The sequence below is a fragment of the Topomyia yanbarensis genome, chromosome 3 (assembly GCF_030247195.1).
Source record: "Topomyia yanbarensis strain Yona2022 chromosome 3, ASM3024719v1, whole genome shotgun sequence".
Taxonomy (NCBI): domain Eukaryota; kingdom Metazoa; phylum Arthropoda; class Insecta; order Diptera; family Culicidae; genus Topomyia; species Topomyia yanbarensis.
In genome coordinates this window covers 308,988,895-309,001,982 of record NC_080672.1, presented here as the reverse complement: position 1 = coordinate 309,001,982, position 13,088 = coordinate 308,988,895, and the positions used below count along the sequence as shown (strand labels likewise).

Here is a 13,088-nt window from a genome sequence, read left to right as displayed (position 1 = left end):
GCCTATTTTTTGTTCAATATAGTAATAATCCATTGAAATAAGCTAAACATTATTTCGATAAAACGAATTTTGTATTTCATTTTACTATCTACAACCGCTAGAAATAATCACCGAACACTTCCAAGATGTCTGGAAGGAACTTGATAACTTATCAGTGCAAAAATGTTCATTTGTATGAACCTTCTGACTGCAATTTTTCTAACTTATAACCATCGGGTCGATCTGAAACATATCGGAAAATGAAAAGCGAAATAAATAACTCCAAGCAACGGCGTAGCCAAGAGAAGGTTTTGGGGTTTAACACCATACAACCCCCCCCCCCACACAAAAAAAAAGTTGGATTGAAGTTGAAAATTTATTGATGCAGACTGATTTAATTCAATACTACAATAACAATTATCTGACCCGTAGATTGATAACCTGTTGTTGTAAACGTCATGAGGACTTTTGATAAATTGTCGGAATGGGTTCCTGATATGTAACTGATCTATTGGTCTTAATTTCACAGTTGTCTAATAGCATCAATATCAAATTCCTGCCTGAAAACATTCCAATAGAAAATTCCAGAGTTCTGTAATCAATCATAATCCTCAGATTTAGTTTCAAATTGAGTTCGCTTTTGTAGAAATGTACTGTAATAAGGGTCTTTATTTAATAGGAAGCGAAGTTAAAATTGATTTAATGTCTATGAAACATAGAACTGCTCACCAAAAAAATGCATAACTTTCAACATTTGCTAAAAATGTTTTTGCCTTTCTCATTCACTCTAAAATTCGTCAATCTAATCCCGACCTGGAGAGCCGAGTGTCATATGCCAATCGACTGAGTTCGTCGAGATAGGAAAATGTCTGTGTGTGTATGTATGTATGTGTGTGTGTGTATGTGTGTATGTGGAAAAAATGTGACCTCTGTTAATCAGAGATGGCTGGATCGATTTGCACAAAGTTAGTCTCAAATGAAACGTACAACCTTCCCATCGGCTGAAATTGATTTTTTTTATTGATTGGACTTCCGGTTCCGGAGTTACGAGTTGAAGAGTGCAATCACACAGCAAATTCCCATATAAACTGAAATGAAAAAAATTCCAAATCAAATTTGTATTTTTGATGCCAAATGACTTTAAAATACATGAAACATTGAGATGTTTGACAAAAATTGACTTCTTTGGACTTTGGTACATTTTTGCCTTTCTCATATAGAAAGGTTATGCAATCACTCTAAAAATCGTCAATCATACCGGCCCGGAGGGAGTATGCAGTGAGGGGTTGCTACTTTAAAATTAAAACTAGCTTAAAATTTCTTAACAAGTTGAAAATTTTCGGCAGGACCTGGACCTCCTGAATCTTTCTCCATGATCCGCCGCTGGTTTCAAGCGATGTTTCAGTATCACATAGTATCTCAAGGTCGTGGCTGTCGATCCATTGTACGTATGTGCAAATCGTACGGAACATGTAATATTCATTTCCACTATTGTATTGAACATAACCAGCCATGGAATCGTAGTCTGGACAAATGAGACAAGCACAATTGCACCACTAGGTGGATTAAAACAGGTTTTTATTTTGGGAATACGTCGAGTTGAGACGAAAACGTAATATGATTAATAACGAGTATAACACTCTAGCCTCTCGAGGACTCTAGCAGGTCCTGATCGATTTTGATGAGCATTTGATTTTTGTTGTATGACCAATTATATGTATAGGTCAAATGTTTTAAAAAAGTAATTTAAGGTCAAGATCATCATTTTGAAACCGCCAATTTCGGAGGTTTAGTATCTTCGATAAGTTTTACAAACGTCAAACTGCGCATCATTTGATAAAATAATTTTGACGGTGGTGAATTTTCTCAGGTTAAAATTCATGACTACAATAAAGTCTCAACAAATTCGCTAAAGACACGAACTCTGTTACTATTTTCTGAAAAATTAATTCTGCATAATTTTAAAACTTCAAAAATTACGATTTCGGAATTATGCCGTTTGGACAGTAAGATCAATTTTCACCAAACCCCCACCAAACCGAATTTCTGGCTACGCCGCTGATTTCAAGTAAGTAGAAACAAAGTCGTTCTACACTCGTTCACAAGAAACTTTTTCGAATGCTGAATATCTTTTATAATACATTGAAACCCCGATTTTATCAGCCAAATATGAACATATGTTTGACGGGCTCCAGCATACGAATAAGACTGAATTCGAGTAAATCCTTTCTTGAGCATGTTTTCCTTATCATGAAGATGGAAATATACAAAAATGAAAAATTCATCATAATCAGAAATAGTTATCAGACTACATCAAGGGACGGGTAGAATATTTTAACAGCTTCAGTTTATTATAAAAAAAAATTGCCCGCTTTAGTCAATGTCCCCATTCTGTCAGCCTAAAATACGCCATGATACTGATAAAAATGGGTCTTTATGGTATGTATTATTCATTGTGTTTCACATTAACAGGTACATTTCATTTTTGGAGATTTTTTTATTGCATCGAACTACAACAATTTTTAGGTAGTTTTCAAGGGGTTATTTTATAGACTTCTTCCAAAATTTGGCGAACCTATTCCAATTAATTTGTATTTAAGGGTTTATATGTTGCAGATAGAGAAAATACTGAAATTTTCAGCTTTTTTCCTACACAATATTACGAAACCTTATTAAACAATTTTTCCTAATAAGTTTGTGAAAATTATAAACTATTTGAAATTTTTTAATACTTTTATTTTTTATTTGACCGTGTTTTTTTAATAAATAGTGACCATCGCTTCTTAACGTAGTCTATTCTTCATGGCTTGCGGTGAGCACGATTTCTCGAATTGTTGAACTGAAAATTATGGAATAGAAATTAATTCTTAGTATTCTTTACAGATTTAACTCGCCGTGCAGATAGATCTGAATTAGATCCGCTGGTGCCCTAAGACGATTTCGCTAGATTTTCAGAGCACTGTGCACCCAGTGCATTAACGCAAGTGACGGAAGGTTATCGAAAAGTTTCGTGAAAATGAAAATTCCAGTAATGATCATGATTTTCCCAAACGGTTCGTTTTCGAGAGGTTTTTATTTGTTCTTTGGCATTAGAATTAGCGATAATAATTCAAATCAAGGATACTACTGGGAAGTCACCTTTAGAAAAAGTCGATGTCGAAGTAAAATTAGGAACTATGCACGCATACACTTCAGAGATAGCGTGATATCAGGAGCTGCGATTTCATTTCAACGCTTTTTTGTGAAAAGGGCGATACTTACAAATGTAAACATAAGGCTTTTTTCGTACATGCGAATGAGGGCTTTGAAACGCAACAAATTAACCTAAAAATTTGGATTCTACGATATTGCTTTCTTAAACTACAGCAAAAATTACAACGGGCGAAACTGTATTTTTGTTTGTTTATTTAAAGTTTCGCCCTCCACGCTCCATGCAAACAAACAGGGCGATACTTTTTTGCTAGCAGTTTAGAGGCGAAACTGTTATTTTCGTATTTTTAGGATTATCAAGCTGTTACCAGCTGTAAATAGTAACAATGATCGCTATTGAAAAAACACGGACGAAATCGGTGGTGTAGAACGGTAGTTATTGCAAAAAAACGTAAGGGCGATACTTCAATGCTGATAGGTGGGACCGAAAAAGTAAACAATCGCCAAAGGGGCTATACTATCATTTTGTTAATTTCAATAGCAAAAACAAATTTTAATTTAATAATTTCAAATACTTTATGAAGTTTTGGGTTTCGATCACTGAATCATGCAATCTAGGATGTAAAAAACACAATAGTTCTTAAATAGGAAATAAAACCAAGTCTGGAAATATTCACTGTTGATTTTCTTTGAATGGTATCACTGCTAGTATTGCCCTTTTCAAGAAAAAGCGTTGGTTTATTAGTTCTCAGTCGCGTTGGAAATTTGAGTAAAGTATAAACTTCAAACGATTCAAAAAAAAAATTCGATTTTTTTGGCTCAGTACAATAAATAACCCCTTTAGGAAAATTCAGTTTTCCCACCACAATTTAGATATTTTATTAACAGAGCATTAACAATAATTCGTTTGTATGTCTATTTTATGGGCCATTTTTTCGCTTTCCCATTTGGTTTGAGATTTCTAGCACTGATGTTGTCCTATGCTGATTTGAGCGATTCTCTGAGTCCTGCCACTATCTAATGTAGTATGTGTATTCAAAAACATCGCGAAGCATCAAGTTCTAAATGTTCTCAAACGTTATAATATCCGAAGAGAGTGATAAAAGTTATAAGAAATGTCTCATCACACTGTTAGGTGGATTTAAAACGTTTTTTGAGTCATTATTCATTTAAATAAATAGTAATAGGTCTACCTTCCTCAAATTCGCTACACAGGTTCATCGATGCGAATTAGACGAATTTCTTTACATCTAACTTCTTGTCTAGCGATGGTTGAAATTGTTATCTCATCGTATGAATCAACAGGGTTTACGTGTATCATGGATCATGGATATGAAAAGGTCCCAGTTACGATCCTAATGAGTCCTACGACTTCAAATGTAGTGATACGCTTGCCATCCCTTCTCAACTTATATGCGAAAACTGCTCTCCTTTCTCATCTCTAATACGTTGTTTGTTAATTGTCATCGCATCGCTTTCCAGTGTCATTCCTCGGAACCATTCCGTTCGATGCGACGAGAAAACACGAAACGTTAGTCTAATTGTGTTTTCGTTTTTTTCTGTCCCATTTCCAGGAATTTCTGTTAGCCATCGACGTTACATCCAGCGGCACACCGGAGGAGAAGCTGAAGTGGGCATTCAGAATGTACGACGTAGACGGAAACGGCGTCATAGACATACAAGAAATGACCAAAATTGTTCAGGTGAGTACCACCTTGCTACCGTTTGGTTTGCTGCAACGTACTGGTAAAACCTTGCAAATGACATCCATTTGCCTGATTATGTTTGCCGTAACCATCATCTGGGCGAAGTGAGGTACAATTGGGATGTAATCCGCAAAAAGTCGCACGTTCTTTTGTTCGTCAAATGTACTACCGAGCGGGCGCCTCGGCCGGTCGGTGGCTTGTCAAGGAAAAGCTTGCACACGTGTGACTGTAACTGGGATGATCCACACGGTCGGTCGGTTTCGTTTGGGGTTAGGTCTAGGATTACTCACTTAGCTTTTGTGCAGAAGTGTTCCAGGTGGGACCTTCGTGCTTGACTCCGTCGCGGCTTTCGTGTTTCGGTATGATAATTTGATGCTGCCGTTGCAAAAAAAAGTAAGCGAATGTTGCATATGAATGAAGCAAACAATTTCTCGGATTTGCATATGCTGGTTTTTCTTATGCTGTTTAGGTGTATGCATATGTTTTTCAATTGCAGTTCAATGGTACGTAGGATATTTACTGGAGTTAGCAGAATATTTAGGAGCTTTCATTCGCACTTGAGTGTTTAGAACATCTTGGAATTGACACTACATGATCAGCATTGGAAACAATTGTTGTTCACTTTTGGGTAGGGCTGTGTTAAGTTGGATTTTTGTGTTTAGAATTCGTCGCGTCCGTAGCTGGAACCAACTTTGGTCAGGTTAAACGATGTATCTAAACTAGTACCAAAATTAGCACTAAATTCAAACAGTCACACGACACATGTGAACACCTAAAGCGACTAGCTAGTCCCGGGTGATGTCCCGGGAACCAACGTCTTAATTTCTGATGAGAAAGCGAAAACGATCTCTTGTTTTTTGCTAGAGAACCAAATGTGTGTTTGAAGTTCTGTTGCTAAGTTGGGTACTAGGGTGGGGCAAAATGATCGTTTTTTCAGCACAGCACTTTTTTGGTTCCTTTTGGGGTCCCAAACAACTGTGCAAAATTTGGGGTCGATTGGTGTTGAGCCGGCGTGGCGCATTGCGTTTGAAATTTGTATGGAGATTAGTATGGGAAAACCTACATTCTTTCATATTTAATTCTACAGACTACAATTCTTCCTGTAGTATACCAACAAATAGATAGAAGTGTAGTCCAGGATATGCTGAACAACTTTGCCGAAGGATGTATGGTGTTAGAATGTCTCTAAGCCAAGTTATAGCTGTTCAAAGTTCAATACATCGAATTAAATGCCAAAAATCATTTTTATTGCCAACACTGCGGGTGTACCAATGGAATTTCATATAGAATTCCAAAATAACATTATTTATTTTAAATTTACCACATTGGTATGTTTGGATGAATTATTCAAAAGCCTTAGCTCAATTTCATGAGGTAGTTGAGCAATGGGGCGTAGTGAGGAGTGATGGGAACTGAAATGTTGTCGAGTTGGAATGTTCAGATGAATTATTTCAAAACATTTACACATTTTCCTACGCATAATAGTAACGATGAAATAAAACATACTGTACCCATTTGCCTTGGCTTTTGTCAATAGAAGTTATGTTACAGACTGAATCAAATGATGTCGAGTTGATATGTCAGAGGATTATATTTCGGTATAATTCGCATGATTTGATAGCATGCTCATTTCTATGCTGTTCGATCGCGAGGCATAAAGCTAATTTCTGGATTTCAACATGAAATCCACCAGATCCCTACATCAATTTTTGCTTCAGTTGATCGAACAGCATCGAAATGAGCATCCCATCAAATCATAGTGCGTGTTAAACTGAAATATGATCAATGCAATCCTCTGACATATCAACTCGACATCAGTTGATTCAGTCTGTAACGTAACTTCTATTGATAAAAGTCAAGGCAAAAGGATACAGTATGTTTTATTTCAACGTTACTATTATGCGTAGGATATTTTGTAAATGTTTTGAAATAATTCGTCTGAACATTCCAACTCGACAACATTTCAGTTCGAATTTTTACATATTAAAGTCCCCCCCCCCCTCACCCCTCACTACGCCCTATTGCTCAACTACCTACGCTCACGAAATTGAGCTAAGGCTTTTGAATAATTCATCCAAACATAACAATGTGGTAAATCTAAAATATATAATGTTATTTTGGAATGCTATATGAAATACCATTGGTACATCCGCAGTGTTGGCAATAAAAATGATTTTTGGCATTTAATTCGATGTATCGAACTTTGAACAGCTATAACTTGGCTTAGAGACATTCTAACACCATATATCCTTCGGCAAAGTTGTTCAGCATATCCTGGACTATACTTCTATCTATTTGTTGACATACTACAGGAAGAATTGTAGTCTGTAGAATTAAAAATTCAAAAATGTAGGTTTTCCCATACTAATCTCCATACAAATTTCAAACGCAATGCGCCACACCGGGTCAACACCAATCGACCCCAAATTTTGCACAGTTGTTTGGGACCCCAAAAAGTACCAAAAAAGTGCTGTGCTCGGTTGATGTGGCTATGATTACGTTTTTCCATATAACAATGCCCCACCCTATTGGGTACTAGTTTACATATCTAAATTGGCCCCAAGTTGGTGCTGGTTACTGAAGAGCTGGCTTCGAAACACAAAATCCATCTTAATTTAAGAGTAGACTGGCCAGAAAAATAATGAAAAATACTCAATTGGCCCACCCCTGATTTGATTACAAGTCCCACCAGGAGTATTTGCACCAAATTTGAAGCAAATTGGACAAGTTTAGCTACCGGACCGACGTGCCTGAAGTTTGCATGAGATTTTTCGACAATTTACATGGAGAAAACCCATTAACTCGCATTTTTGCCGCTAGGTGGCATTGTATGCATCATATTATCACTGTAAGTGAAAATAAGAAAGATAATGTAATTTTCTACAACTTTGTCGAAGACTGCTCGTGAATCCGGCTTTGTTGAAAGAAGTTATTAAACTTTTAACGAAGTGATGTTTGAGTCAGTTTTGCATGGGGCCTAGCAGTGCATGGTTCTGTATCAGTAGAGGAGACTGAGGAGAGTTGATCCCCTTTTTTCATTTTTCAGTCCAACTCCGTGGAATGATAAAAAACTATGTATTTTTGTAGTTTTATATTGTTTCTAGGGATGAGTAATAATCATAAAAAAATTTACATGGAAATATTATACTGGACGTGAGCTATGAGCATTTCTGGAAAACAACAAAAAAATGAAAAATTCTTAGATTAGTGGAGACTCGATCCCTAAGTTGGGGACACTTGATTCCTTTATGAAAACGTATTTAAAAGAGCATGTAGGATAATAAGCCTATTTTTGTCCTGTTTCTACTATAATCCTACCCGTCTCAAGCCTTTGGTTAGAGCAGCGTCTGCCATCTTTGCTCAACGCATTGACTCAAATGGTATTGCGATAATGGGGGTACTCGATCAGAGATTTTGCTGCGCTCAAACAGAAGATTTTCACCATTCTCAAGACAATTTAACCTCTATAATCGAAATAAAAAAAAATGGACCTTAATAACAAATCAAAGAAGCTGAAATAATAAAATTATTATTGTAATAATGTGGTACCCTTCTTAATAGGGCAAAAACGGGTATATTACCCCATTCAATTTTATAAATGGATTGTAGTATTGATTAAATTGTTATGATTAGATATTGTTATTTTTGTTACTACATATTACGCATCTCTCACCTGATTTTTTTACGAATTCCCCAAATCTCCGTGCAATTATTTGAAAGCTGTCTTTATTGTGGTTGAGGAACGTCAAATGTGGGATAAATGGTTGCTACGTATACTGTAGTAAACAATTACAGTTATGTTTCTTTACGATGAAGCGTTCATTTTTGACATTTTTTATGACAACAATGACTTCAATTATGTTACTATGTTTTAATTGCCGCAAGGTTCTACTGTATCGATTTTGTTGGCTATTTTCGGCAAATTTGAGACTAAGAGAAACGAAAGCAATGAAATTGAAAGACGGATAGGTATTCTAGAGCGAATCAGTTATAAACTTAGAACGGAAAACTAGAACTAGGCAGGCTCATATGGGCATGATCGAAAGGAAATGTGAAGAATTTTTTGCCTTCTGCAGAGTAGGAGTTGGGCGTTTCACCCAAGTCTACCGCATGGTCTATGGTAGAACATAACTCATCATCATGTTTTACCGCCGACGCCGGCAAAAAATTCTTCACAAATCCTCGCCTAGAACGACCATGCGATCATTCTTCTCCCTTTCTGTTAGCATCAAGCCGTGACGTATGCATTCAATCGACACCAAGCTATCGGTGTCGCACCGATCCTATTGTGATTGAACTACTTATTTTACTTTTTCGTTCCGCACACACGGATGGCTGATAGCAATTAATGACACAGCTCAGCTAGCAGAAATCGAATTTTTTATCTACTTTTTACCAACTAGTTTATATGTTACTATATTTTAATTGCAGCAAGGTTCTACTGTATCGATTTTGTTGGCTATTTTCGGCAAATTTGAGACTAAGAGAAACGAAAGCAATGAAATTGAAAGACGGATAGGTATTCTAGAGCGAATCAGTTATAAACTTAGAACGGAAAACTAGAACTAGGCAGGCTCATATGGGCATGATCATATTCATATTCACGATCATATAATTCATATAATTGACATTCTCCTGTAATTCTGTATGCAAAAGTAGAGTATGTAGTGGGTGATTTTATCAATTTTATAAAAGTTTGAAAATTTAGAAAATAAATCTTCTTCAGTTCTTCTGAGATTTTTTTTTAAATCGATAAAAATTCGGTTACACAAAAGTCCAATTTCTTTTTTCTGTGTTAATGAAATTTATGTTTAGATATGTTTGAGTTACAATGATGGGATCAAGTCTCCCCGGGGATCAAGTCTCCTCAGTCTCCTCAGACTCGATTCCCACGAACTATACATTTTTGTGAAATAATGGTTAGGTTTAGCTCAATAGCATGTTCAGAAGAATTGTAATAAATAATACGAGTTATGTTTTGGTTAGAACATTTTAGTTATAAATTTTACTGCATAGAGGGCGCCAACTCTAACTTTTCAACGGAAAGAGATAGAAATTAGGTGTCTTCCACAAAGTTGTTGAGCAGGCATTTTTCAATAATTCTTCCGAACATTTTAATATTCTATCTCTTTTCAATGAAAAGTTAGTGTTGGTGCCCTCTATGCGGTCACAGTTGGAACTAAAATTTTTCAACCAAAACATAACTCATTATATGTGCCACAGTTCTTCTGAACATACTATTGAGCTAAACCTAACGATTATTTCACAAAAAATGTATAGTTCGTGGGAATCGACTACTGATACACAACCATGCACTGCTAGGCCCCATGCAAAACTGACTCAGACATCATTTCGTTAAAAGTTTAATAACTGACGAATTTCGCGCCAAGTCGAACAAATGTTGGCAACACTCTCTCAGATTTTAATGAAACTTTCTGTACATGAGAACTTTGTCACAAAAAGCCACTTTGCATACTTTGTTTTTCCAAAAATTATCTAGGCTGTTCAAACTTTTTTAACCATTTTTTTTTCAAATGGCTATAGTCTAAAAATGATAAATCCTACAAAAAAATGTTGTAGGAGTGGTTTTTATAAAATTAGTTGAAATTTTTAATAAAAATATTGAAAAAACTACAAGGGACAGCCCTATGGGGTTGTACGAATTGCAGACGTAGGACTGCAATACGTGAAATATTTAATTTCTTATTACATTTGGATTAATAATTAATCAAACATTTCTTTCTCATCAGGTCATTTTATTTACAATGAGCGATCGAATCCGATTAAAGAAAGCAGACAGAAAACTGTGATGGAAAACCGAACCAATATCTGGAACTGCTTTAAAATTTAAAAAAAAATTCTATTGTGTTCGGTAAACAACCAGACCGATGCTTTAAAATCATGTTTTAGACAATACAGTCACAGTTCTTTTATATGACAAGCTTTATAGTTTTATTTTGCCGTTATTGTAATTTTCCTAAAGTACACATAAATGCAGCGAATGCAGTGGTCTTAATCATTATCGAAGCAAACATATACAAGAATCGAAAATAGTTTTATGGATGGACTTAGATGCATTTTTTGCAGCGATTTTTTGAGTAACAGTGCATCCATTCATAAATAGGCTTTGTAGTACCTATGTATTGGTAGAATCAAAGTGGGATAGGTTGAGTGGAAATGAATCTCGTGGAATCAATAAATTGATGAAACGTAAATAATAAACCTTCGTTGCACTTTCTTCTATCCATTCGCGTGAATTTGTTGCTAAGAAAGTTTTCGTCTCCTTAGCCTGTCATGGAGACGACAACGCAAAGAACAACCGAAAGCTTTCACTTCGCGCAACGAAAGCTCAGATTTCTATCATACAAGCAACACTTGGATATACCTACACATTCGCTTCAAACAATAAGCCCAAGCGAACGGTGTACCGTGCTTGAATCAAAAAGCTGTGTCAGTACATCATGTCCGTACACGAATGGAAGATACGCACCAAGCAAAATGAGTCAACGCTGGTGATGATGGGTGGTGCGAAAGAGACAACTAGTACCACGACGCTAGCCTCTGCTACACTGGCTGTGGGAGCAGTACTCTGCTCTGCTCTGCCTGCTGTCCAAGAGTTAACTGAGCTCGCCCGACCAAATCTACTCTTTAAATAGTCGATGGTGACGTCATTCATAGAAGCGTAGCGCGCTAGGTACACAAATCTGTCGTGCTGGACTAGGGAAGCGCTATCTTCTGTGTGTAAATGCGCGATATTTTGACTAGGTTGTTCATTATTTAAATTTTTAATGCCATGATATCAAAAATCTTTGGGTTTATCTATTGGAATCTATTCTTAGAAGTATTTCGGGGCGATACGCGAAAAAAATTGAAAATTTTTGTAGAATTTGCAACGTGCACCCCTATATCGAAAACAAAGACGTAGTCCTACGTCAAAAATCTTCATTGACTCCTATACTAAAAAAAAATCGATTTTAAAAATTTAAGGTCGATTTTCAAAAAAAAATCCATCTTTGATTTGGATGAAATTTTGTTCCAAGAGAGGTAATTATGTTCCCTATCTACCATCAAAAATTCAAGTTGGGCACTTTTAAAGAACAAAAGTTATTTGAAAAATACTTTTCCCTGTCCAAACTGATTTTTTTTCAGCGTAACTACTGAAAACGTAAAACTGAACCAATGAAAGCCATAATCATCTCTGTATCCAATTTCCCAAATGCTAGCTGCCTGATACATGCAAAAAGTATCAGTAACGAATTTGGTATATCATCTCGGACTGGACTGGAACGAGGCCAAAAGGAATTCGTTTAACGGAGATCTGGTACTAGCATACTTAGCGCACGACCAGATAACATGTTGAATATCGCGATAACCGACACCACAAGCGCAGAGACCGCTCTCCACGACCACAATGCACCGGAGATGGGCCTTCTACGTATTGTTGATACCTTTGGGATTCCTAAACTTCCATCGCTCCACAAAATTTGCCAATTTTCGAGCGTCCTCTGAGAAGAAATATTTAAAAACTCGTTGAAGCTGCGCGATTTTTCATATTTCTTTCTAATGCCCAAATGTCCATCTTCTCATTATCATTCTAATCCAAGTGTTTGCCTTCTCATTACCCGGAATGGAGCACTGCGAAAGAATTCAAAATGAGGTAATCTATGCTATGATTTTTCAGCTAAAGTTCTCAAAAACTGCCATGTTTTCCCCAGGAAATACTAAGAGTGCTTTCCATGCTCCATTAAATGGAGAGCCTCCTGTAACTGTAACGATGTGGGCATGGTCGTTGATCGGTAAATATAAAACCATCAATTTTGTAGGGAGAATGTTGGTAGCACAGCCTCTTTTATGATTGCACTCACCACTACTGTCATAATAATTAGCATAAAAGCGATGCATAGCTGTCATCATATGACGAACGTTCCGTGTATTCCAATCACAGGATGAATCGAATACACAACGTAGGCCCTAGCCACCAGACAAAACATTGTTTCTCTGATGATCTGTCCGTTAATTAGTCGACGGACCGGTGCCAATATTCGCGTTTTTCAGCTTTCATCAAGTTTTTCATTTGCATTTGTAGCGTTGTGTATATTGGGAAAATGTCGGGCTATCCGACGTTCAAAAGTCCCTTTCGCGTATAATTCTAAACACACTCTGCCCACCACGAAGTAGGAGACTGTTCATGGTTGTTCGCGCAAGGTATTCGTTTCGTCTGACCTTTAATCGTAATGCAAATGCAGTGTGTAA

At 36.5% G+C, this 13,088-nt stretch overlaps 2 protein-coding genes across 10 annotated transcripts in view; both read left to right on the top strand.

Annotated features, from left to right (window-relative positions):
* LOC131689408 (neurocalcin homolog) overlaps positions 1 to 13,088 on the top strand; it is a 490,006-nt gene that overhangs the window by 369,380 nt on the left and 107,538 nt on the right. The gene's annotated exons all lie outside the window — the stretch shown is intronic.
* The window catches only part of LOC131689409 (neuronal calcium sensor 2), a 303,694-nt gene that overhangs the window by 234,408 nt on the left and 56,198 nt on the right, over positions 1 to 13,088 (top strand). For all 7 annotated transcript variants that reach the window (XM_058974478.1, XM_058974473.1, XM_058974477.1 and 4 more), the window contains one exon: positions 4,704 to 4,832. In XM_058974478.1, coding sequence (XP_058830461.1) covers positions 4,704 to 4,832 — 129 coding nt within the window. The remainder of the gene's footprint in view (positions 1 to 4,703; positions 4,833 to 13,088) is intronic.